Raw genomic sequence first — 23311 nt, forward strand, 5'->3', positions numbered from 1 at the left:
CCCACCAGAACCACCTTTACGACACATGAGGTCTGGTCGAAACGCTGGACTAGTCCGCGCCACCGGATGGATATGCACGTCATGTCGAACAGGCAGTCCTCAAGCAGCGCATCCCGCGCGAAGGGCAGCCTCAGCCATTCGCAGCCATTCTACAGAGTCTCCTCCCAGACGAGGGAAACTCCCAGATCAACCTGCGCGGACACGATTTGCTCCTTCGCCGACCGGGAACCTCCATCTAGGTTCGATCCGAACGGCGTTGTTCAACTACCTCCTGGCACGAGCGACAAAGGGCCAATTCCTCCTGCGAATCGAAGACACCGATGCGAAGAGGACCATACCTGGTGCGGAGGAGCGGCTGTACAAAGATCTAACATGGGCTGGTCTGCAGTGGGATGAAGGGCCTGTCGTGGGCGGCCCTTACGGACCCTATCGCCAGTCCGAACGACTCCCTTTGTATCAACGGCATATCTCGAACCTGCTCAAAACCGGCCTGGCGTACCGCTGCTTCTGCTCCACGGAACGCCTCGACGACCTCAATCGACGCCGTCATGAGAAAGGCCTGAGTCTGGGCTATGACCGGAAATGCCTCCAACTACCGCCATCCGAAGCTGAAGAAAGAGCCCACCGCGGCGACCAACATGTCGTTCGCTTCCGCTCCCCAGACACATGGCCACGCTACAACGACCTGGTCTACGGCAAGAGCGGACACGGTGCGGAGAAAGCGAAAAAGCTCCTGGTCGACGAGCCCGTCTACGAAGACGCCATCCTCATCAAGTCCGACGGGTACCCAACCTACCACTGGGCCAACGTATGCGACGACCACCACATGCACATCACCCATGTGGTCCGGGGGTCGGAATGGATGGCCTCGACGCCACTGCACGTCGCGTTATACCAGTCCCTCGGCTGGACACCGCCGTTATTCGCGCACGTCCCATTGCTCGTCGACGAGAACAAGCAGAAACTTAGCAAGCGCAACTTTGATTCGGACATTGCCAGTTTCCGCAACAAGGGTATATTCCCGGAAACTTTGGTCAACTTCGCGGCATTGCTAGGCTGGTCGCATACCCAGAAGAACGACGTGCTCGATCTCCCGCAGCTCGAGACCCTGTTTGACCTGAAAATCACAAAGGGCAATACCATTGTCTCGTTCAACAAGCTGGAATACCTGCAAATTCGGCACGCAAGACGTCGGATCCAAGCCAAAGGGCCCGAGTTCGAGCAGATGGTTCGTGACCTGGCCGTCGCAGTGCTCGACAAATATGGCGCAAAGCGCGTCACGGACTTCTTAGGTACCCGGGATCTCCAGGATGTGCTAACGATTACGCTCACCATCGACTCGTTCAAGTACCGTTCACCGACCGATTTCGCCGAACAGCTGTCTATCTTCTTCGACCCCAGTGATTTATCCACGGCTCATGACTCTGACCCTGGCGTTGACATGTCCTTAATGCACTACCTTCGTGTCGCTGCCGCGACAGTGTGTCTGGTCCCCGCGTCGTCATGGAGCGAAGAGGTGCATTTATCTCAACTCAAGGCCGTGGAGATCCCGCCAGACGAACATGTTGATGCGGGGGCATGGAAAAAGGCATTGTATCATTATCTGCGATGGGCGTTGGCGGTCGGGCACAAAGGACCCCCCGTCGCGAAGACGTTGGAGATCCTGGGACGAGAGGCCTCGGTCCAGAGGATCCAAGCAGCAAATCTCATAGCGCGCCAGATGGAAGTGGCAAGTACAAAACCAGAAATCGAGGCGAGTGGGTTCAAAGGCGATGCCGCCGGGAAGAGGAGGATTGAGAAGCAGTGGACGGGACATAGTCTGCCAGTGTAAAAGTAAATGCGTATACCCCTATTTTGCCTGCCCATGCTCATATGAAGTTACGTTCCTGTCGTCTTCTGGCCGAATGAACAAGCTCGAACATCATTTTGGATCGTTGGATAGCCTTCTACACTCTCTGTCAGACATAATCCTGGATCGCGGTCGTTCTCACATTGGCCATCACGTGGCCATGCAATCAAGTTCATTCTTTCTGAACCCTCACAGAACAGTCTCTGCCCGGGAGTAGAGCAGATCCTACGACAGCACAAGGGACCAGCGAGATATCAAGCTTTGAGATCTTCCTTCTCTATCCTCAACAGTTCAACAGCCCACTCACTCCGTGACCTCCCTAACCATCTCCCAATTCCCCTTGAGATCTTCCTTCCATAAAGTAACCTTATTATCCCCACCGCTCACCGCCAGGACATTCCCGCTGAGACTCCAACTAACTCTCCACAGCACGGCGTCAAATTCCAATGTCTTCGCCAACGTCCACGACGCACTGTCCGCCGGATTTGTGCTCGTCCAGATCTTCACCGTCTTATCCTGGCTGGCACTCGCGATGTAACTCTTGCTCAGCAGCGTCGGACTCCACGCTACATCCCTGACCCAGTCCGTGTGCCCGTTTGGCAAGACGACCGTGTTCTCATACTGTTGACTCTGACTTGCGCTGTTGAATTCCCAGATCTTGACCGCATTGTCGCTTCCACCCGTGACGAACCGTCGAACTGGCGCGGATTGTCCACCACCGTCCTTACGTGTGATAGCACCCGGGACGCCGGCGGGCGCCCAGCTCACTGCGTTCACGCCCATCGCGTGCGCAGGGAAAATCACATGGGCCCACTGATTGTCGCGGAATTCGAGAACGGACACATTCCCATCTGAGGAGGCGCAAGCCAGAAGACAGCCGAGTTCAGGAGGAGCCCAAGATACCATGTTCACCGACGCAGTGTGAATGGTAGATGTGAATACCAGCGTCCAGGCGGGCGGGGCGTTGGGCTGTTGGGCGGGTGTTTCGCGGTAGATGTGGACTCTGCCATCGTAGGAGGACGAGGCGAGAAGGGTGCCGAACTTCGGGTGTGCCCAGGCCACACACCATACTGCACCTTCGTGCCTAGGTTGATATTAGCATGTAATGGCTCAGCAATGTCATTTGGAGAGGCCGCAAGCGAGCGGCAGGGTGGCAGTGTGAGATCAGCATATAGGAGAAGCATGGCCATGGATAGCGCAGATGGTTGGCTGATAGAACATACCCTTTCAATGTTTCTGATAACCGGTGCTGGTCACCATCTATTTCGAAGATCTTGATTGTCTTGTCGCTTGAGCATGTTGCTAGTCGCCGGCCGTAGTAGTCTAGGACTGCATCGTGCTGTGCCCGCAATGCTGTCAGTCTCTTGTTTCATCTGCCATGTCCATGCTTTCTCGCTTCGGTGCTTCAGAAACAGTGCTGCGTCGTGTGCACAGGCTGCGATGAAGGGAGGAAGGACGTTACAATCATATCATCATGGCCCGAGTTTGCAATGACTTGCGCCTGTTTCGACGTGTGTCAGCGTCATCTTCTCGTGAATTTCAACTCGACCTGTTGAGCCCTAGGTGACCCATATTCTAGACGCGCTTCTCCAAAGAGAGCCGGGCAGCTGTTGGTGGGCGAAACCAAACATTGACATACCATATTTGTAGATGTCGCCCGAGTCTCCTGCTCAGAAAGCCGCTAGATCCTACAATATAGAAATCGGAGTTGAGAGGATTGGAAGAAGCGCTACCGCATAATTCAGAGGATATCAAGAATTGCAATTGCGCAGGGAAGTGATTGCATGTGTCTTGTGAATTGTGATCTGGCATCAAATTAACTGCACCCCAGGAATTGAGGTCGCGTTCCCGCAATTCAACCGGGATGTACATCTTATCTAATCTTGCAATTCAAGGACGAGACCAGCCTCACGGTAAGGACTATAGAGGCAGGAAGGTATTCCGTAATGGCGGCTTCAATTCAGATTATCAGTACGGAGTAGGGGTTGGAGTATCGATGCCATGGTCTTCTCTCCAGCTGATTGAACCATATTGGCATCTTCACCTCTGTTTTACACCTCTTCCTTTTGATCTTCAATGCAAAGTCGTCATGCCTGGCCCAACCAACGCCTTGCTGTGTACCGGTATTGCCCCTGTAACGCTTCTTAGTAAATCAGCGCCGGGCTATCGTCCAGCCCAGCGCAAGAACCATACCACTGTCCTAAACACCGCGAAATAGGTCCACAGAGCAAGCACCGTGATGTAACGCGGAATCACAAACCCTGCGGCCTTCCATGCCGCTCCAAAATTGGAAACCTATCTTCCCAGCGGAACATCATGCTTGTGCAGTCCTTCGGCCCAGACTGGGAGCTTCTTGTCTCTCTCGAAGATGAGACCACAATTATTGCAAAGCGTCTACACCAGGGTCAGCATTCAACATTCAACAGCTGGAGCAGAACAAGGCTCACCCTTGGCCCTAGCGGTCCGTCTCTGACCGCCCACACGGCATTGCCCCAGATGAGACAATGCTTGCACCTCCACGTCTGTCTTTCATATTCTTGCAACCGGTTGCCTTCTCCTCCCCATGCAGCACTGGCGGAACTTTCGGGAGTTTGCGCTTTGCCAATAGGACTGAGAGATCGAAATCTTCGTTTCTTCTTGCTTCGTTCGCCACGACCAAGTGATGGTGTCTCCTCACCTCCGGTCCCGACGGCAGTATAGTCAAAGTAGCTTCCGCGTAACTGTGCTTCCTGCTCTCGTGCAGACGGGACCATGCCAGCCGTAGAACTGAACCTGGCAGTCTCCCTTCGGAGGCGTCTTAACTGTCGCTCTCGATCACCTTCTCTCTTCTCAATCTCCTCTTTGCTAAGGGCCTCAAACTTGGGTTCCCACTCCGCACCAAAGTCGTCAATGTCGTATCTCCAACCTGCTCCTTCCTCGGCTCGGATGGCTTGATTGTCCACTTCACCACCGCCCCATGCACCTCCCCCAATCATCATCATTCCACCTTCGCAGGCTTCCTTCTTCAGTCGGAGAACTGCTTCATATATGGCATGGGTGATAGCCATGACCCATTCTCCGTTCAGGCCCATATCCGCACATGTCTGCTTCGCGAACGCTTCGGCGGCGCCAGGAGGATGCAATAACGACCATTCGAATTTGTCTTGGTAGAGCCTGGAGGAAAGGTATATTGATAAGGTGATAATACATCGAAAAGAATCATCCGGATTCATATACGGGTCTTCAGTCGAATCGTCTGGTACGATCACCGGATCTGCTGGCAGTGGAGAAGCAATGGCCGTTACAGCGGCGCCATTAGTGAGCGTGGCTGGCCGAGGAGTAGAAGGAGCCGGCGTGGCAGGCGTAGTTGAGGCTGGTCGAGAAATTGATGCACCCCGAGGAGGTCGCGGAGTTCCATCCCGCGAACTTCCATTCACCATCGCCGAGGGTGTTCCAGCATTGTTTACGTCCGGCATCTGTGCCTTCTTTGCCTGAGTGTGGAACAGTGGATGCATTGCAACCCCGGCATAATCTTCTAATTGATTCCGTATCTGCTGGCTGATGTTCATCGCAAGCGCAGTCTGATTTGGTAGGTCAAGTTCTCGCACGAAGTTCAGAGCAAAGTCATCGGGAGTAAGCAGTTCTTCGTGCAGATTCCATAAGAAGATATCTCGAATTTTGTAACCAGGCGCGGGTTCAGGCCGCTTGAAGAGTGGCAGGGCTGGATTGAGGCCCATGTCCATGCCTCGCGGGGGGAATGGATACGGAGCATCCGGCTGGTGCTGGGGTACGTCGAGATCGATTCGTATGGGAATCAGTGTGAGCGGGAGCTGTGCTTGGATATTGGCTTGGGCGTCGGTCCTGTAATTCATAGGATACGGGTCAACAACATTGTCCTTCTTCCTCCTGATGGGGCTGGGTCTGGGCAGGGGCATTTCCTCGACATACGTGGGCCTGACTGTTCTTCTGACTATCCAATCTCTGTAGATGGGCTGCAGAGCCACAGGTTGGTATATTTCCTTTCCCAACTTTTCATGTTGCGGCTCTCTTTTCTCGAGATCTTCGCGGCGTAGCGATCGCAGACCGGTTGGTCGTCTCGAGGTCTCGCTGTCATCGAAGTCATCGTCGTCGTAGGCGTCGTCGGCGTAGTTGATTATCGTGGTTCCTCGCTTTGTCGTGCGACTTCCGGGGCCGACATTCTGAGTTTGGAGGACAGGTTGGAGTAGGGTGTTCGCATATTGACGAAGCCGCGGGGGATAGCTGGTAACAAAGGATTGCGCGGGAGCCATGGTGAGGACGTGCGATGACACTATAACATGACCGACGGTTCAGCGCACTGATAGAGGAGCAATTATTGTTGGACCGCCTCTTGAAGACACGCTTTTCGCTGGTGGTCGCAAATCTGGAGAGACCGCGAAACCGAGAAACCAAGAAACTGTCCTGCGCCTGTCACCCACCAGTCGCGCTTTGCCTTGCCAAGCCCAGCCTCGCGATGCCTGACATAAGCAGAGCTCGTCTACCAGTCAAGCCGGCTACGAGGCTAGTAGTATGTTCACCATCGATCCCCTTATTCTGTATCCGTAGACCGGAGGATTAAGCTTCTTATTCTATGGACAATCAGTCCCGCACAGAGGCAGCCTTCCAAGGTTTAAAGTACGCAGCCGTGGCACTCGCAGCGCTAGCGAGCATGCAAGAGCCTGTAAAGAGGACTACAGCCTTGTATCTGGCGGCGCCATACTCCACGGTATCGACGGAGTCGATCAAGAGATTGGCGCCGATTGGGCCAGCAAAGACGTTTCCAAGTCCCTTGCCGAAGTTGAAAAGGCCGAACGCAGTAAAAGCAGCCGTGGTGTCGCTAGTCACGGTTGTTCCCATTCTTGCCCACATGGCCGTGTATCCGGCCCCGAAGAACCCATAGACGACGGCGAAGATACACAAAAGCACGAAACTTTGCGCCAAACCCCACAATGTCAAGATCGCGGCTGCTGACACCAATGTCGAGGTCAGAGTTAGGACATTGACGGAAAATCGGCGATCGGACAGGTATCCAAAGCTGAACTGCCCGAGGACCTGGAAAACACTCATTATGGCCAACAACAGTGCCCCCATCCTTGAACTCATGCCTAAGGTGGTTGCATAGGATGGTAGATAGAGTGACGGGAAGAAGTATCCCAGGCCTTGCATCAAATTCGAGACCGAATAGATCCAGAATAGCGGCACTCGTAGGAAACCACGATCGGTCCGGGCAACAGCACTTTGCTCTGTTTGCTCTGATATGGGATGCCGTCCCTTGAGCAACGGAATCAAAGGGCCCGTCACCAGTGCTAGTCCCACCGCAACTGCCCGTAATGTCGTGGAGAGTCCGAACCTCTTTAGTGATGTTTCGAGCAGAAACGGGATAACAACGCCGGACACTCCAGATGCACTGCATAGAATGCCGTATGCCATTCCTCGCCGGGCAACCCAGAATTCATTTACCATGCCGATAATCGGGTAGTAGAAGACAGTAAAACCGATACCGTACATCACCCCCTGAGTGAAGATAATGCCGCCCAGTGTTTGTGCAAAAGAGCTGGCTAGGACTCCGACGATACACAATGTCCCTATGTATGATGTCAGTCGAGCTCTCCATAAGGCTTGCCAAAATTGCCTTACATCCCAACCATATCATGTAGGTGCGGTATTTTCTTACGCGTTTAAGTAAAGGAATGATCACAGGGGCACCCATATAGGATATTCCCGATGCAACAGTTCCAATTACCGAGACGTAAGGTTGATTTGCGTATTCAGGAAGTTGCGAATAGTAATTTTGGAAAACTCCAAAGGATAAGGGAAAGCCTGTCCAAGCACACCCTGTGAGTATTTGGATACAGCAATCAAGTCATGCCTGTAGGCATCTGGGACACACGTTGACCCACTTACCCCAGAGTAATGACTCGAAGATGAAGGCCGAGAGAAGCATTCTCCATGCTGCGCGACCTTTATCTACAGGTTCGAGACCTTGACCCGTGCCTTCATGGCTCTCTTCGGGGCCCTCCGCTAGGTGAATATCTTGCTGAGAAGTCCCGTAAGGCAGAGTATCCAAGCGGACACCCTCGTTTGTGGGCAGCTGAGCCATATCTTCATGGGATGAACGCTAAGTTCAGTGGGTTGGTAGAACGTAGCCTTCTTATCCTGGTGGGTTGTACGGTTGTCAGGCCAAAATGGAAGCGGTGGTAGTGCTGTACGCTGTGGGTAGGTCGATGTCTATATAAGAGATGTTGTCGAGGGGTGTGAGGTTGTAAGTGTCGTAGGTGCGATAAGTCATCCACAGACTCGGCATGAGCCGACAACGCCTCGGCTGAACCTGGATTCGGTCGGCTTTCCAGAATGCTGCTCGAGGAAAATTGTTGTAGGCAAGTTCATATGCAAGCGAAACGATGACTTGCATTGTTCCCTTTGTAAGCGTGGCTTACTCGGGAGCTCGAAGCTTGACGGGGCACTGAGCTTTCCCGACGGGACACCACGAGTGGAGGGGGGGTAAATCGGGACATGTGTAAGGCAGGAAACACGGGGCGGTAGAATTTCTCCCCACGGCGCCCCGCGTCGCTGGGTTGTACAAGGAGAAACATACATATATCACGGTGAACGACGACAATTCAAGTTGTCTGGATTGACAATATTATTGACCCAAGATTCCCCCAACCTTGGGAAGAATTAACCAGAAATCATGTCTCGCCACCGGAAGATTGACTGTCATTCTCATTACCTTCCGCCGTCAGTGCTGCACAACCATCGTGTCCAAGTCACCTTTCGCTGACGAGTAAGCAGGGGATATCGGGACGCATGTGCCGAGAATGGCCACAAGAACCCAGATGGGATGCCTGCAATTCCTGTGGGTCGGCGCTTGTGTTTGTGCTTCGTTGTCATGCTAATTTTGCAGGAGTGGAGTGCGGAGTCTCACCTGGAGATGATGAAGGCAGTCAATATCACCAAATCAATCCTCAGCATCAGTTCGCCTGGCACCAACCTTGTGCCGGGCAACAGCGAGTTGACTCGAAAAGTCACGAAATATTGCAACGACTATGCCGCAGATCTGAAGAAGCAGAAGCCAGAGCAATTCGGATTCTTTGCATCTTTGCCATTGACAGACGTCGAATGGTGTTTACAGGAGATCCCACGGGCTTTGGACGAACTCGACGCAGACGGGTTCGTGGTAATGACCAACTTCGGCGGCTCGTATCTTGGTGACAAGGCATTTGACCCGATCTTCGATGAGTTGAACCGGAGAAAGGCAAAGGTGTTCATGCATCCGACCACGCCTTGCTTGAAGACGGGAACAGCAGCAACACCACTGCCGGATTTCCCACGACCGATGTTTGAATTCCTCTTCGACACTGCGCGGGCGGTGATCAATCTCTTTTTGTCGGGCACAGTCAGCCGATGTCCCAATGTCAGCTTCTTGGTGCCTCATGTTGGCGGGACATTTCCACCGCTGATCAACAGGTTCTCAGGTTTTGCTGCGGCTGTCAAGATTCCTGGAGTCGACTCTGCTGTCAATCCTAATTGGGTGAAGGAGAGGCTGAACAAGCAGTTCTACTTCGACACTGCTGGGTGGGCGTTTAGTGAGCAGATGAAAGGTATGTTGGAGTATGTGACTGTGGACAGGATGTTGTATGGGAGTGACTTTCCATTCACGCCATTGTCTCATGTGCAATTCCTTTCGGATCAGCATGACAAGTATCTGCCTGAAGTGTTTCCGAATGAGGAGGATCAGGAGAAGCTGTGCAGTCAGAACGCCTTGAAACTGTTCAGTGGTGGAGATGCACGATTGTGAGGTAAGGAGGATGGCATCGATCATTGGGTCGACGCCTGCCACTGTTCCTGCGGTGGAACAAGGAGTAGCAAGACGTTGATGGAAGATGATACAGCAAACCTGAGGGTAGAATACATACCGTCTCCCCAAGGTACCACCCTTTCCGGACGCCTTGTCCCTCGATAAGGCTCTAAACTTCCGAGTCCTGGGGGGTTATCGTATGGTTCAGCCAATGTCGGAAGAGCGATCAGAAAGACAAATCACGATTATCCTTGCTTCTCAGGCTCGGAAACCTGCCTCCGCATGTCGGTTGCTGTCCCGAACCTATCAAGACTCCCTCTAATCGTCATATCACTATCATTAACAAACGGTTGCATCAAGTCACTGCTCTTGTGCACTGGAGTATTTATTTGTTAGTACTTTCTTGATCAAGCTTGAACAGCTTTTGTTGGGAAAGACTCTCGTATATACCAAATTCGCGTGCGAGAAACTCAACAAGATACCGTCCCTTACTCTGAAGACATCCACAGCCCAGACCCAGCCTCTCAAGCCTTTTCAAATCATCATGTCGGATAAGAATAAGACAACCGAATCCCACTCTTCTCTCTTTGGACTCGCTGGACAAAAGGGCCCTTCCAGCACAGCAGGTTCTGGTGCCGGATCAGGCGTCGTTGGCACGAGTGGTCATACAGCTGCTGCAAACAAAGCCCCCAGTGAACAGACAGTGGCCGGCATGCCACACGGAGGACAAGCCGGAGGGAAGCCTGGATCTGGATCGGAACTCTTCACCCCTAGTCAAGGCTCAGGAAAGATTGGAAAAGATGCTTGAATTGTCGTTGAAGAGCTGATGTATCAACAACTGGAGACATGAGAAGTAAGTAAGAGGAGGGGCCAGAAGACTGATGACTGAATATCTACCTCGGGCGGCCCATGAAAACAAAACATCGATGTAGTATTAGTTTTCCAGAATCCGTGCTGCTGTCAAGATATAACCTACTGTCAGCCATGCATGCCTGAAGTGCAATACTTGTGGATGCGGCCAGGCGGCTTGTGGGCTGTGAGTTTGGATGGCCACTTGACTTCATAGGCGCTTTACCTCTGCTAAGTATTCTAGCGACAAGCCGAACTTCCCTGGTAACTTCCAATCTCAATTCTCCTAACCACGCGTCTACAAGTCAAGATACTGCATATTGTTCGCATCAAGCACATACAAAGTCTTACTGAACCCATGCCAACTGACCTGCGCCGCCCTCTCGTTGCGCCGCTTGACTTGCTCACATCGACACCCTCAACGTCACAACACACGCTTGATCTGGCTGCGCTCCTGCAGCACCCAATCAGTCAACTTGTCACATCGGCCTCTTCATCGACAGTCGCCCACCACGGCGTTGTCAACTTACAACGATCTCGACACCGCTGACGATAAGATATACACTGCTCCTCCGCCTCCTCACTCTCCGCTATCCGCAGCATCGTCCTCGAGTCCTCCTTCTCCCCGACCACCACCCTTCTCTTCCCTCTACTTTCCTTCAGACGCCGAGCTCGACCGTATCAGAGCCACTGTTACCGAGACTGCCTGCGACTCGCTACTAACAAGTGCCCCGGCTCCCTCCTTCGAGGAGGCTCTCGCCGAAGACGAGGTCGAGTGCAAGGCTGAGGCCGAGACAAAGGCTGCGCTCCCCCCAGACACAAAGCCACAGTCTTCCAGAGCAGTCGAAGAAGGAGAGCCTCCGCCACCTTATACCGAAGGCTCAAGTCCTCTAGACTCCTTCAGCTACATCATGGCGGCAGCTGGTGGTGCGGCAAGCATTATCACTCAAGTTCAGCAAACACCTGGTCCGCCCATCAATACATTAGGAGGTAGGATACCGACAACATTTAAAGACGTTGGAGCAAAGCGCTGACAATGGCTCTAGCAGGAGAAGCTGCGGCTGATGAGCACATCACCTTAGATCTGAGGTACGCCTAGTCAGACGTTTGGATCGGCGCACATCAGGCTGACAGCATACAGAGGATCCCGGTTCACTTTATCCAGGGAGGAATTGTTGACCTTGCCTGAATTCGTCTTGCTATCCCTATTCCCCAATGGCCTCCTACCAGACGGTCACATGAACTCGTTTCATGATGGCGATGTCTATCCCGTCGACGTACGTCTTTCATCAAATCCCCATCCCATCGCTGTCCTCAGCAATCCCCATATCTATATCGGAGACATGACTTATTATTCGCAGTATGACCCAGCTTCCCTGCAATATATGTTAAACTTCTTTCGTGACGTGGCACAATCCATACCCTCAACATCACCTTCCCCAACCACGCCTCCAGAAAATGATCCCATCTCAATCGAACCACTCCAAGGCTCTACCAAGGACATGCTTCAAGATCGCGCCGGAATCATTGTCTTGAGAGAAGACCTTGACTTCTATGTTATCCCTCCTCGAGCAGATATTGAAGCGGTGGAAATGACCGAGGTCAAAAGAGCAGCCGGGAGGTCGCTGCTCAAGCAAAATGGCATCTTCTCTGGGCTCAAGCGAAGTGAAGAGGCTGGCACAACGGAGCAACATCTGATAGAAATGTTGACTGCCGGGTAAGTGTCCTGCTTTATGCTATACGGAGAAATACTGACCAACGCAGCGGATTCAACCACGACGACAGTTGGGGACACCGAGCAGGAGAACCGAATAAAGCGGTCATTTGCAGTCTGGCACTTGCTCGGCTACGAACAGATGTCAAAGGTGATGTGGCAGGAAGTAATGCCGTGGGTATGGCTCAAAAGTTGCTGTTGTTTTGGCGGAAACCAGCAAGGAGATGCTGGTGGGAAGGCGTTGAGCTGGATGATGTGGAAGGCGTCGAAACCAGGGTGAAAGTGTGGATTCGAAGAGTATGGACTCTTGAAATGGTAAGACCCTCAACTTGACCTGCTGGTACTTTGCTCACACTCAACCCAGAGCGTAATTGGTTTGCGATGACACAACTATCCACTCTGTTGTCTCTGGCGTTTGATCCAGGCTTGAGGCAAAGCAAGCTTTCGTGATATCCCTGTATCAGGCATTGTCAAGGAGTATTGTGGATAGGGAAATGGCTCTGACTGGAAAGGGCTGCGGAAGGCCATGGATACATAAGGTTCTTGCGACGCGAACAGAAATTGGCGCACAGAGTCTTTGGTGCATGCCGTCTTCATTCATAGCTCGAGTCCAATGATTTGACACAAACAGGAATGCCTCACCAAATTTTGAAGCCTAGTAATATGGATAGCAGGTGGGGGATATTGCTACAAGGCTCTACCTCAGCGCTGCAGAGAAGGACAGTAGAGCGACATTTATTTACCATCAGCCTGGTGGCAGGGTCTAGCCTCTTAGCGGTGGGATGCACGTCTCATGGCATTACTTCACAACGTTCCCGGTTCTCTACTGAAAGGGGAATTTAATAAGCCGTTTAAAAGTCATATAAACTCGCGATCACCTTTCGAACCAGTATTCGCCTTTCTTGTCGACATTCTTCTGTCTTCCCAACGAAGGTCGCCCTACCACGCGCCGAAGCCAAACGAATACCCATCGGCCTCGATGCCACTTTCAGAGATGGAGTCGAGGACAGCTCTAGAGTCTCCTCGTCCAGGCTGCGTGCCTGGGTGTTCGAAAGACGAGGAAGAGCACCTCGAGGTCTGCCACGTGCCTACCTAACTCTGAAAGTGGCAGCCAAATCTGCTCCTGAGTTACTGACGAACCGACTCAAGTATTCGTCGAACCCACTGACACCTGGGGTTCGAAAAGGGCGAGACCGACGTCGACAAAGAGGCTACGGATTGGGCTGGACGCGGGCTCATAGCATCTTCAAGTCTGACTCGGGGCCGGAAGAGCAGTCTTGCTCCGACTCTCACAGAAGGACCTGCCGCTGTTGTATAATGGCTCCCGTCCCTGAGCACTCTCAACCTTTTACGGCATCGGCTTCCGACCATGTGCAAGACTGCGTTCAGAGCTTGTCCATTTGACGAGTTGAGTGTGGTTTGGACACGGGGGCATCTGCCAGAGGCCCAGAAGCCCTCAGCTTCTCGTAGTCCGGCCTCAGAAGCTCAAACCCTTCAGTGACCCGACCGTAAGTTATCCCACCTAGTCTGCTGACTGGACGCAGGACCTATGCGTTGATGTGTTTAGACGGGTATCACCAACATAAAGTGGAAGGGACTCACTGCAGGGTCTATGAGATTTCTCTCCTCATTAATAGCATCTTCTCTGACCCAGAAGTTGACACCTTCTAGAATGGCGAGTGTGCCTGTCTTTTTGCCCGGGGTTGCTCGACTTTCAAACTCCTTGACTTCGACTAGCTTACACTCGGTGGCGAAGATTGACTCCTTGACACGGGCAGGTCGTACGCGAGCACTTGGCGCTGGGTGCAGACCGGTCAAGTCCCATTCCGACACTCCATAGGGCGAGTTGACAGAGGTAGCATTGGCAGCTTCGACGAAGTGCTCAGATATCATGTTGAGAACGCCTGTATTTGTAAGTCTCTCAACACACGATGACAGTAATACCGAGACATGGGACGAGCGGTACTAACATTCGCCGGTGTCAATCAGATTGCCTAGAGTGTCTTTTGCCCTGTCGAGGCCACCTGCGAAGCCAACCGTGAATATTGGAGGATCATGGCAGACCACATTTGTGTACGAAAATGGCGCAAGGTTAGGTGAGGACCCTGCGCGGACATGAGCAGGAAGCCCATTTTGACTCGAGCGGCATTTCAGACATACCGTCCTTTGAAATGGTGCTGATGAAACCAATAGGCCTGGGTGTTATCCCGGATATCAGCAGCTTGTAGTTGTAGACAGGGGGCCTTCCCTCGGCATAAGGATCGATCTCGATATGGCTCTTCTGCAACGAAGCGCCTCCGTCATTGCCTCCCTGACGCCAGGTCCAGTTCGGCTCCCGAGTTTGCGTGAATTGCCACGAGCTGTTTTCGGACCATGCCGGTCGCGAGGACTCTACGGACTTGAAGTCAGGGTGCGGATTGCGCTTGATAGAGGCTTCCTGCTTCGTTCGCTCTTGGTGTGCGACGGCATCGTGAGACCTTTTGCCTTGGCCAGGCTCTTCTGAGGTCATGTCTATAAGCGCCGTGCTGACTATAGTATTGTTCTTGCGATCTCAGCAGTCCTGAATAGATAGATTAATCCAAGCTGTCATCTAATTGGTCACTGAATTGACGAATTTATCCAACTCAAGTCTAACCAAATCAGGGCTAGAAACCACTTTACGCGCGACGCGTCCATTGCGCGTTATCTTTCTTCAACAGGGGTTCGCAATTGCACACATTGAGGATTACTTTACGACTCGGATGCTTCCCTTTCTCTCCCACGCAGCAACAGATTCCCAAGATGTCGAACCTAGTAGATTCGATCCTCAACTCAGACGCCTTTGGCGCGACACCTTCCTCACCGCGGCGCACACAGAATAATATCCCTTCCTCGTCACGGCCGAGACCGGCCCCTTCAGAAAGCAATGGCATGCCCTCAGAAGCAGACATCTTCCCGGATGATGAAATTGTCGGGGTAGCACGCGGCCGCAACAGAAATCCACTCGACCGAAATGTCTCCCAGGTGGCAGATCGTGCAGGAGAAAGAGTGCAACAAGCCTTTGAAGATTTTCTCGAATCACACATTGAAGAGCCGTCCTCCTCGGCATTACCGCCTTCGAGTGAGTTGAAGACAGACAAGTACTATATCAACCAGATTCACGGATTGCGGGAATTCCAGCTGTCTACTCTTTACGTGGACTATCGACACTTATTGTCGTATAAGGAGGGCCCCATTCTCGCAGATGCAATTGCAAGCCAATACTATCGCTTTCTACCGTTCTTGACAAAGGCGCTGCACAATTTGTTGGCGAAGTATGAGCCAATATACTTCAAGGATCACCGACAGATGACGAGCAATGCTTCGCAGGCTGGTGCTTCGATGGCTGGCAATGCAACCAGCGAAGCAAACAGTCAAGGCGAGATGACCCTGAATCAGCAGACCGACAAACTGTTCACATTGGCATTTTACAACCTGCCACTTGTATCTCGAGTCCGGCAATTGAGAACTGATCAAATTGGAAAGTTGCTGTCCATTTCAGGCACAGTCACAAGAACGTCTGAAGTGCGTCCAGAGCTGGCTCTGGGCACCTTCATCTGCGAAGCCTGCAACACAACTGTGCCTAATGTTGAGCAAACCTTTAGATACACCGAGCCAAATGTGTGTCCCAACTTGACCTGTGGCAATAAAGTCGCATGGCGATTGGACATCCGAAACAGCACGTTTGTCGACTGGCAAAGATGTCGCATCCAGGAGAACAGTTCAGAAATCCCCACCGGAAGCATGCCGCGTACAATGGACGTTATTCTTCGAGGAGAACAAGTTGAGCGCACTAAGCCTGGCGAGAAGTGTATATTCAGCGGCACTTTGATCGTGGTGCCAGATGTATCTCAACTTGGAATACCTGGTGTCAGACCGGAAGCCTCCAAGGATAACAGAAACTTCCGAGGTGCCGATGCTGGCGGTGCAGGTGTGACTGGCCTCAAAGCCTTGGGTGTGAGAGACCTGACATACCGCATGGCATTCTTGGCCTGCTTCTCTTGCCCTGACACTACGACTCCTGGTCAAACAGCAAATCAATTAAATGGCCAGTCAACCAATATTCTCAACTCGCTCCATCAGACAGACTTGTTCGATCAATACGACAGCGGCGAGCGAGCTCAAGAAGCCTACCTAGAGACTCTGACACACGAAGAAATCGAGGATCTGAAGTACATGGTCCACTCAGACAAGATTTACAGCAGACTTGTCCAGAGCATCGCACCGATGGTCTACGGCCATGAAATCATCAAGAAAGGTCTTCTTCTCCAGCTCCTTGGAGGCGTATCGAAGAAGACTCCCGAAGGCATGGCTTTGCGAGGTGACATCAACATCTGCATTGTCGGGGACCCGTCGACTTCGAAATCCCAATTCCTCAAGTACATCTCCTCCTTCCAGCCTCGCGCCGTCTACACTTCCGGCAAGGCCTCGAGTGCCGCCGGTCTGACCGCCGCCGTTGTCAAGGACGAAGAAACAGGCGAACACACCATCGAAGCCGGCGCACTAATGCTCTCTGACTCAGGAACCTGCTGCATCGACGAGTTCGACAAGATGGACATATCCGACCAGGTGGCCATCCACGAAGCCATGGAACAGCAAACCATATCCATCGCAAAGGCCGGCATCCACGCCACGCTCAACGCGCGCACGAGTATCCTCGCCGCCGCAAACCCCATCGGAGGCCGGTATAATCGCAAAACCACCCTGCGCGCTAACATCAATATGTCGGCGCCCATCATGTCCAGGTTCGATCTGTTCTTCGTTGTCCTCGACGAGTGCAACGAGAATATCGACCGGCATCTCGCCGAGCATATCGTCAATCTGCACATGCTGAAGGATGACTTTGTGCAGCCGGAGTTCTCGACGGAGCAGTTGCAGCGGTATATTCGGTTCGCGCGGACGTTCAAGCCCAAATTCACGCCCGAGGCGATGAATTTGCTCGTGCAGAAGTACAAGGAACTTCGAGCGAACGACGCAGGCGGATTGGGCAGGAATAGTTACCGCATCACGGTCAGACAATTGGAGTCGCTGATCCGGTTGTCCGAAGCAATCGCCAAAGCCAATTGTGTCGAAGACATCACGGTGCCCATGGTCCTCGAGGCGTTCGACTTGTTGAAACAGTCCATCATCACGGTCGAAAAAGATGACGTGGATGTCGACGATGACGAGGAACCTGCACAGCAAGAATCCCACGGAGATGGTGATAGTCCGATGGCTGAAGGCGAGCACGACCACGAACACGAACACGACGAAGACCAGCGGCAGCGTCGCGCTGACGGCACACCCGCGCCCGGTAGAGTCACCACGAAAATCACGTTCGAAAAGTACCACCAGATCCAGAATCTGTTGGCATCGCATATCCGCGACGAGGAGGATCGGACCGGCGAGGGTCCCGAGCATGATGAATTGTTGGTCTGGTATCTAGAGCAGATCGAGGAGAGCATCTCGAATGAAGACGAGTTGAACGCTGAGCGGTCCTTGGCCAAGAAGGTCCTGAAACGGATGGTCAAGGTATGATCCTCTCTTCCCCCGTCTGCCCGCAAAACTGTCCCAATCCCAAAATCGGGCACTGCAGAACGGTGGCTAATGTGTTTTTGACAGGACAACGTCATCATTCCGATTCGCGGTGAAGGTCTGGTTGACGATGAGCAGAGCCAGGACGCGGCTACTACGAGCTCAAAAGTCTCTTATGCTTTGCATCCCAATTGTGGCATTTTTGATGATGATTGAGCGGTGGCCGAGCCTGGGTTAATTCGTAAATACGAGAGTGTGTTTTGATGAAGAATGATGGGATGCTACAGGCAGGCTTGTGACTGAAGCGTTTTGCATGTTGTGCTCGACGAGGGGAGTCATGGCGTATTTTGAGGTCCATCAAGGTCACGCTCGCATGTGAGGTCCTCCGCAACGCGAGGCGCGAGGCGTCGTGTCTTATGAACAAATCCATGTGTAGGTTATTGGTGCCAGGCGACACAACGCCTTCATGAACAAGTTGCTTTGCCATTGAAAGTGAAGCATCGCATCTCAATCATGTCGTTAAGAGAGTACCTCCAACATCCCGCAAATTTGCGCTGACCCCGTCGCGGATACAATGCAGGCTCCAACGTCGACGCCAGCGCCCTGCCGGACACCGACTATCCCTCTTCTCACCATGGCCAATTTTCCTGGGTCCTGTCCTATGCGAGCTAACCTTCCCCAGCCCAATATGAAATCTTACTCGTACAGCACCAGACACACCACAAAGCGATAGGATTCGAGCTCCCCTCATGAATGCCCATGAATGCCTTGGACGTACTCTTCAGTTGCTTGGCATCCTCACTTCCATAAACCTCTCGTACTCGCCAATGAGCACCTCGAGTTCGACCCAATTCAACAAATTGCGAATATCTTCATCCGTCTTCGGAATAAGTTGTATGATTTCGACCGAGGTCATGGATTTCAAAATCGTCGGACAACATGACAGTGCCTCATCCTTTAAGTCGGTAACAGAGCCCTCCTACGCGCCCTCGCTCTGTCGTTGAGCTCTCTCTGCGAAGAATTCCCGTCTGTACGTTGACAGCGCTCCAGCAACGCTTTCGAACTCTTTGACGTCTTGCGCACGCATGCCTGCGATGACTTGCTTCAGACCCTGCAGGAATTCGTCACGCGTCGGTTTGTCTTTGATGTCGCTTGCCGAACTTAGTTGCACAAGGATTTTGTCGTCTGCCACATCGAATCAGTTAGTACAAAGCCATTGCATACCAAAGGGGTTAAGCAGAAGACAGGGAAGAGCTGAATCAGGGTGTTCCCGTACCTGCAAGACCCAGCTGCCGAAAATGCTGCTCGTCGCAGGCAGAATCTGTGCAAGTCTCGCCCGCGAGTTCGGTTGGGCAAAGCGGACGAGTTGGATCGATGCTGTTGGAGTAGGTCAACGATCGGTACCCACTTTTGACGGCATCGTTGTAGTCTCTGTGAAAGCGAAAGCTCTTCAGAGTAGAAAGCGGCGTCTTGTAAGGAACGAACCGTGTGACTGGAGCTGAGCTGCCGTCAAGGATCGGTATGTCATCTTTCGCGGCGAATCCGTTAGGCAGGACATGTATCTCGACCAATGTGTCCGCCTCAGTGAGTTGTCGACCGGACTCGATGTCGTCTTCCTTGGTTTCTGGCGGGACTTCTGACACAGTCTCTGTGATTGGCGTCGACTCGCCCCCAAACCCCGGAACGGTCTGAACTTCGGCTTGCGCCGACTCTTCTGCAATTCCAGGAGTGGCTTGACGGTCGAGTTCATCGACATGTTCAAAAGGTTCATAGAAATCTTCGTCTTCGTTCTCAACTCCTGTTGTAGTAGGACTTACGTCTGTGACGGGAGCTTCTTCGGGATCGTACTCATCAGAGTCATCAGATGGTTGTAAGTGTTCGGTGACCTCAGCTTCAGCTGGCTCGTAATCTCCTTCCTCCTGCTCTTCATCGGAGTCCGACATGCTGGCGCTACCATCGCTATCGTCGCCCATGTCCATCGGTGTATCTTCTGCGGACGCCTCTCTTGAATCCCCGAAGACGGGCGACGCTTGTTCTGGACTGGGTTCTGGCTCAGGTGAAATTTCCATTTCATCCGTTTGAAACGTGTCTGTTTGGGCAACCCCTTGTGCAAACTCATCCTGGTCTACTTCTTGGAAAGCTTCCTCAGTCACCGCTTGTTCGTCACCTGGGCCTGCAGCTGTTCCTTCAGCAGCAGTCTCGATCGGAGTCGACGTTTCAGCAGGGGCATCTGACGACTGCGGCTGGTTCGTTGCAGTTGTGGGGCCACCTCGATCTTCTCCTACTTTCTCCAGATCAGCTGAGAGGGGGCCTGTAGATGCATCAGTCGCAGTGACAGGCTGTGTTTGGGCAATGGAGCCAGGTGCTTGTTGTTGACCGCTCCCTTGGGTTTCAGCCAGCTTATCGAGCTTGATTTGATTCAGCTCGTCAAAGTACTGCTTTTGTCCCGAACGACCTTCTTGCAGCTGCTTTTCCAGTCGGGCGACTTCGTCTGCGAGCTTTTTCTCAAGGTTGATTGACTGCTCCAATGCTACCCTGCAGGATCCCACGTTCTCTCTGGCTCGTACTAGTTCACCCCGTACTGCTTCAAGACGGACTTCTGTCTTGGAGACCTCCAGGTTTAGATCAGGCAAGCCATCCTGCAGGAGTTGTTGCCGTTGCGCGCGTTGTTTCAGCAGATCAGCTTTCAAAGCCGCGGCGCGTTCTGCAAGTTGCGCAGGTGTCAGCTTGGCGATTGGTCGAGAACCGGTGGCTATTTTGGATAAGGCACCAGCTCCGGTCACACCGGGAGACTGCGAACTCGGAGGGCTGGTCAGTGGATGTTCCGCTCTCGTTATTACAGGCGTGGCGGGGTTCGAAGAAGCAGGGGATTCAATCTGGCTTCGGCCTCGTTTCAGCTTGTTACGCTGTTCGAGTTCAGCAATCTTTCGGCGCATGGCCTCGATCTCTGACTGCTTGCTACGATACAGATCTCCGTTCCCAGCGTCGTTGAGAGAGTGATTTTGCAGCAGGGTGATCTCTGACTGGGCAGTGATTGCTGTCTTATCAGTAGCTGAGGATTGTTGTCCTAGTAAATCGGCAGCATATTGTTCTTGAAGATCTGAAGAGCCTGGTTCTGACTCTGTCACCATAGCATCACTTTGGGCTTCTTCGATGATTTCGCCTTCAGACTGCTCGTCAAGATATTCAGGGGCTGTTGGTGCGCTCTCTTCAACATGTGCTTTCTTGGTCACGGGTTCCGTGCCAGTCGTGGCAGAATCGAGGCCGAATGACCGTTTGAGAGGATTGTTGTCGAGCCCAACCTGCTCTCCGCCTGAAGTGCCGGTCATTTCAATATCTTTCTTCACCCCTGCTTCAGAGCCTGACGACATGAACAGACCTGGAATCAGTCCAGGATGACCAAGTGAGCTTTGTAATTGAGAGATTGACCCAAAAGTTGGTTGGGCTGCACTGGCAGTTTTCGCTTGGGTCTCGCGTCTGAGTTGCTCCATTCTCGCTTTGACCAGTTCTGTCTGAGCCTTGGCTTTGGCTACGTTCTGCGGCTGAGATGCTGTGAATGATTCCTGCTGAACTAGTGGGGAACGGGGTGCTGATGCTGGAGCGCTAGACGTCTCAATGGGTTTCGCAGCTGCCACTGCTGGCGAGCCTGCAGATGGAGTCGAAGGAGTGGGACGACCAGTCTTTGCTGCAAGCAATTGAGCAATTCGGTCCTTGCGCTCTAAGCCGGGACTAGAGGCGGCCTGTTGCTTGGTTGCATCCAGGGGCGCTGGAGAAGGCATGACTTCGTTCTGTGGTAGACTGTCCCCAACGAAATTCGAAATAGACTGCGCCGTTGGCTCGGCCAATGTAGAGTTTGTGTGAAGGGAGGCATCCTCCTTTGCACTAGTCGCCGGCGGCGGTGAAGGCTCTGATGGCTGGCCCTGATCAGCGTCTACCTTGATGCCGAGCTCGGCGTAGAGTTCTCTGAGGACTTGAGGATGTACGCCCTCTCGCACAAGTTCAGCGTAGAGGATTTTGTGAGGTACTAAGGATAAGAGAGCTCCTTTAGCTAGCTGCCGAAGCTCGGGTACTGATTTGTCGTCGTATCTTCGTTCCGCTGGCCCCGCTTGCTGATTCTGGGACTCATAATGAGCAGCCCGAAAGGCGCCCGCTGCTCTATCGCCGATTGTAGCAGGCCTAGTTGGATCATATGCTTGGGATCGAGGTCAGTAAACGTTGAATAGGCCGAACCTTCTCTTCGACTTACGAGACGCATCCCCGGCCTGCTCTGATGGTTGCTCGGCGATGTTAGCAGGCTCGGTCAAGGACAAAGAATTCCCCATGTCGTAGTCCGGAACTTGCGTGGGCTGGTTCTGTAAGTTGGCAAAGAGCAACTCGAGATCTGACCGTGATCCAAAAGAGGGTAGCGCTTGATCTGTCAAGGATGAGCGGCAATGTCATTGATGAGCTTTGGAGAGTACCTTTTTCATTCACGTCTCTGGATGCAGGTCGCGGGGGTTGTGCATTGCCACCTCTATTTATTCCGTAGCTTTGAGAATTTCGCTCGTTCAACGGCCGTTGATCTACCCCACCTCTTGAACCTGACGGGGTTCCCACGAAAGAATCGTGCTGATTAAGCCGCGTTTGTTCAATGAGGTTCACTCCAGAAGCGAACGAGTGGGACGCAGGCAAAGATTGAGGATTGTACGGAGAGGAAATCCCAGGATTCGATGGTGTCGAGAACTGCGGAAACCCAGCGGTACTCGGTATCGGTACGGGAGGAAACGATGGAGGTGGAGGAGGCGGGAGACCAGCGTTGGCAAATTGTTTGAAGAACTCGGCACTGAGCGTAGTAGGAGGGGGTGGAAAGGGAGGAAAGTTAGGCGCAGGCGGACGATTCTGTGAGTTTGAGTCGAATCTCTGAGCAGCTGTCGAAGGTGAGGGTTGGTAAAGCGGAGGTTGTGGATTCTGCTGAGTTAACCCTGGAGGAGTATGACTTGGCTGCTGAAGCCCATTAGGTGGAAAAGGATAGTAGGGTTGGTGAGGAGCGTATGAAGGTGCGCCCGTATATAACGGGGTTGAAGAATATGGGTGCGCCATGAGCGCCGAGAATCTTGACGCGATAGAAAGGGCGATATTGATCAATGAAACACTCTTGCAAGTCGACCGACACGGACCTGATTAGCTGAGTCGCATCGAGGCATCATTAAGCCAGCTCGCGAATCCAGGACGCGCAAATATAGCTCAAAAGGTCTTACTGCTGGGGCGTGTCCATTAAGAGGCTGCTAGTTAGACGGAGCAGTTCCACCTGTCTGGTCTATGAGCCACAGTTTTCTTTCCAGTGAATTGAGCAACAACAAAGTGGTATATGGGCGACAGTTGTCGGAATTACAATGCTGAGAGACACTTTTTTACAAGATGGACGGACTGAAGTGTCGCTTCACTTTCCGATTTCACGCCCAGCATTACGGCGGGCTATATCAGTCCCCTAGCAGCACCAACGGTCGAGTGTAGAGCTACGACAGCACTTCTTTCAACATGGCGTTAGGCCAGAAGTCGCTTAGCGTGTCTCGTTGCCAGAGGAATCGGGTTG

The 23311-nt window shown here is 52.7% G+C and overlaps 8 protein-coding genes across 9 annotated transcripts; 3 read left to right on the forward strand and 5 right to left on the reverse strand.

The window, feature by feature from the left end:
• The first annotated feature begins 3 nt into the window (after positions 1–3).
• PV05_05949 (glutamate-tRNA ligase) lies at positions 4–1924 on the forward strand. The gene has a single exon (XM_013462527.1). It carries the CDS (start codon positions 26–28, stop codon positions 1829–1831), a length of 1806 nt encoding a protein of 601 aa, XP_013317981.1. The 5' UTR covers positions 4–25; the 3' UTR covers positions 1832–1924.
• On the reverse strand, positions 1822–3797 carry PV05_05950 (protein transporter sec13). The gene is made up of 4 exons (XM_013462528.1): positions 3489–3797; positions 3312–3350; positions 3073–3188; positions 1822–2933 (listed from the first exon to the last, which is right to left on the reverse strand). Exons 1-4 carry the CDS (start codon positions 3489–3491, stop codon positions 2153–2155), a joined length of 939 nt encoding a protein of 312 aa, XP_013317982.1. The 5' UTR covers positions 3492–3797; the 3' UTR covers positions 1822–2152.
• PV05_05951 (uncharacterized protein) lies at positions 3788–6236 on the reverse strand. The gene is made up of 3 exons (XM_013462529.1): positions 5777–6236; positions 4297–5689; positions 3788–4243 (listed from the first exon to the last, which is right to left on the reverse strand). Exons 1-3 carry the CDS (start codon positions 6115–6117, stop codon positions 4145–4147), a joined length of 1833 nt encoding a protein of 610 aa, XP_013317983.1. The 5' UTR covers positions 6118–6236; the 3' UTR covers positions 3788–4144.
• Positions 6237–6445: 209 nt separating this feature from the next.
• PV05_05952 (uncharacterized protein) lies at positions 6446–7946 on the reverse strand (the record flags this gene model as incomplete). The annotated part of the gene is made up of 3 exons (XM_013462530.1): positions 6446–7431; positions 7484–7666; positions 7751–7946. 3 exons carry the CDS (start codon positions 7944–7946, stop codon positions 6446–6448), a joined length of 1365 nt encoding a protein of 454 aa, XP_013317984.1.
• Positions 7947–8537: 591 nt separating this feature from the next.
• Positions 8538–12592, forward strand: PV05_05953 (uncharacterized protein; the record flags this gene model as incomplete). Its single annotated transcript, XM_013462531.1, has 9 exons — positions 8538–8584; positions 8639–8702; positions 8751–9640; positions 10954–11483; positions 11540–11582; positions 11635–11770; positions 11855–12210; positions 12258–12522; positions 12572–12592. The coding sequence occupies 9 exons, from the start codon at positions 8538–8540 to the stop codon at positions 12590–12592; spliced, it is 2352 nt and encodes a 783-aa protein (XP_013317985.1).
• A 447-nt stretch (positions 12593–13039) lies between these two features.
• Positions 13040–14755, reverse strand: PV05_05954 (uncharacterized protein). The gene is made up of 4 exons (XM_013462532.1): positions 14368–14755; positions 14178–14312; positions 13810–14111; positions 13040–13754 (listed from the first exon to the last, which is right to left on the reverse strand). Exons 1-4 carry the CDS (start codon positions 14714–14716, stop codon positions 13593–13595), a joined length of 948 nt encoding a protein of 315 aa, XP_013317986.1. The 5' UTR covers positions 14717–14755; the 3' UTR covers positions 13040–13592.
• Positions 14756–14936: 181 nt separating this feature from the next.
• PV05_05955 (uncharacterized protein) lies at positions 14937–18253 on the forward strand. Its single transcript, XM_013462533.1, has 2 exons — positions 14937–17736; positions 17827–18253. Exons 1-2 carry the CDS (start codon positions 14989–14991, stop codon positions 17953–17955), a joined length of 2877 nt encoding a protein of 958 aa, XP_013317987.1. The 5' UTR covers positions 14937–14988; the 3' UTR covers positions 17956–18253.
• Positions 17418–23119, reverse strand: PV05_05956. Of its 2 annotated transcripts, XM_013462534.1 has the most exons (4): positions 22200–23119; positions 21986–22153; positions 19016–21931; positions 17418–18924 (listed from the first exon to the last, which is right to left on the reverse strand). In XM_013462534.1, exons 1-4 carry the CDS (start codon positions 22816–22818, stop codon positions 18719–18721), a joined length of 3909 nt encoding a protein of 1302 aa, XP_013317988.1. In that variant the 5' UTR covers positions 22819–23119; the 3' UTR covers positions 17418–18718. The 2 variants fall into 2 exon arrangements, with proteins under 2 accessions (XP_013317988.1, XP_013317989.1); XM_013462535.1 differs by having other exon boundaries at positions 17418–21931.
• Between the last annotated feature and the right edge of the window lie 192 nt (positions 23120–23311).

This window comes from Exophiala xenobiotica, assembly GCF_000835505.1.
Source record: "Exophiala xenobiotica strain CBS 118157 unplaced genomic scaffold supercont1.3, whole genome shotgun sequence".
NCBI lineage: Eukaryota > Fungi > Ascomycota > Eurotiomycetes > Chaetothyriales > Herpotrichiellaceae > Exophiala > Exophiala xenobiotica.

What these genes read in the sequence shown, in the direction of transcription:
- PV05_05949 (XM_013462527.1), top strand. Translation starts at nt 26, where the DNA reads ATGAGGTCTGGTCGAAACGCTGGACTAGTCCGCGCCACCGGATGGATA.
- PV05_05950 (XM_013462528.1), bottom strand. An exon ending in CGGGCCATGATGATATGATT is followed by an intron (nt 3,189 to 3,311) that starts GTAACGTCCTTC and finishes TTGCGGGCACAG; the next exon opens with CACGATGCAGTCCTAGACTA. An exon ending in TTATCAGAAACATTGAAAGG is followed by an intron (nt 2,934 to 3,072) that starts GTATGTTCTATC and finishes ATATCAACCTAG; the next exon opens with GCACGAAGGTGCAGTATGGT.
- PV05_05951 (XM_013462529.1), bottom strand. Translation starts at nt 6,117, where the DNA reads ATGGCTCCCGCGCAATCCTTTGTTACCAGCTATCCCCCGCGGCTTCGT. An exon ending in AGAAGAACAGTCAGGCCCAC is followed by an intron (nt 5,690 to 5,776) that starts GTATGTCGAGGA and finishes TATGAATTACAG; the next exon opens with GACCGACGCCCAAGCCAATA. An exon ending in ACGGACCGCTAGGGCCAAGG is followed by an intron (nt 4,244 to 4,296) that starts GTGAGCCTTGTT and finishes ACCCTGGTGTAG; the next exon opens with ACGCTTTGCAATAATTGTGG.
- PV05_05954 (XM_013462532.1), bottom strand. Translation starts at nt 14,716, where the DNA reads ATGACCTCAGAAGAGCCTGGCCAAGGCAAAAGGTCTCACGATGCCGTC. An exon ending in CAGCACCATTTCAAAGGACG is followed by an intron (nt 14,313 to 14,367) that starts GTATGTCTGAAA and finishes ATGTCCGCGCAG; the next exon opens with GGTCCTCACCTAACCTTGCG. An exon ending in TCTGATTGACACCGGCGAAT is followed by an intron (nt 14,112 to 14,177) that starts GTTAGTACCGCT and finishes TTACAAATACAG; the next exon opens with GCGTTCTCAACATGATATCT.
- PV05_05955 (XM_013462533.1), top strand. Translation starts at nt 14,989, where the DNA reads ATGTCGAACCTAGTAGATTCGATCCTCAACTCAGACGCCTTTGGCGCG. An exon ending in TCCTGAAACGGATGGTCAAG is followed by an intron (nt 17,737 to 17,826) that starts GTATGATCCTCT and finishes TGTTTTTGACAG; the next exon opens with GACAACGTCATCATTCCGAT.
- PV05_05956 (XM_013462534.1), bottom strand. Translation starts at nt 22,818, where the DNA reads ATGGCGCACCCATATTCTTCAACCCCGTTATATACGGGCGCACCTTCA. An exon ending in CAGAGACGTGAATGAAAAAG is followed by an intron (nt 22,154 to 22,199) that starts GTACTCTCCAAA and finishes CATCCTTGACAG; the next exon opens with ATCAAGCGCTACCCTCTTTT. An exon ending in TCGGCAGCTGGGTCTTGCAG is followed by an intron (nt 18,925 to 19,015) that starts GTACGGGAACAC and finishes TCGATGTGGCAG; the next exon opens with ACGACAAAATCCTTGTGCAA.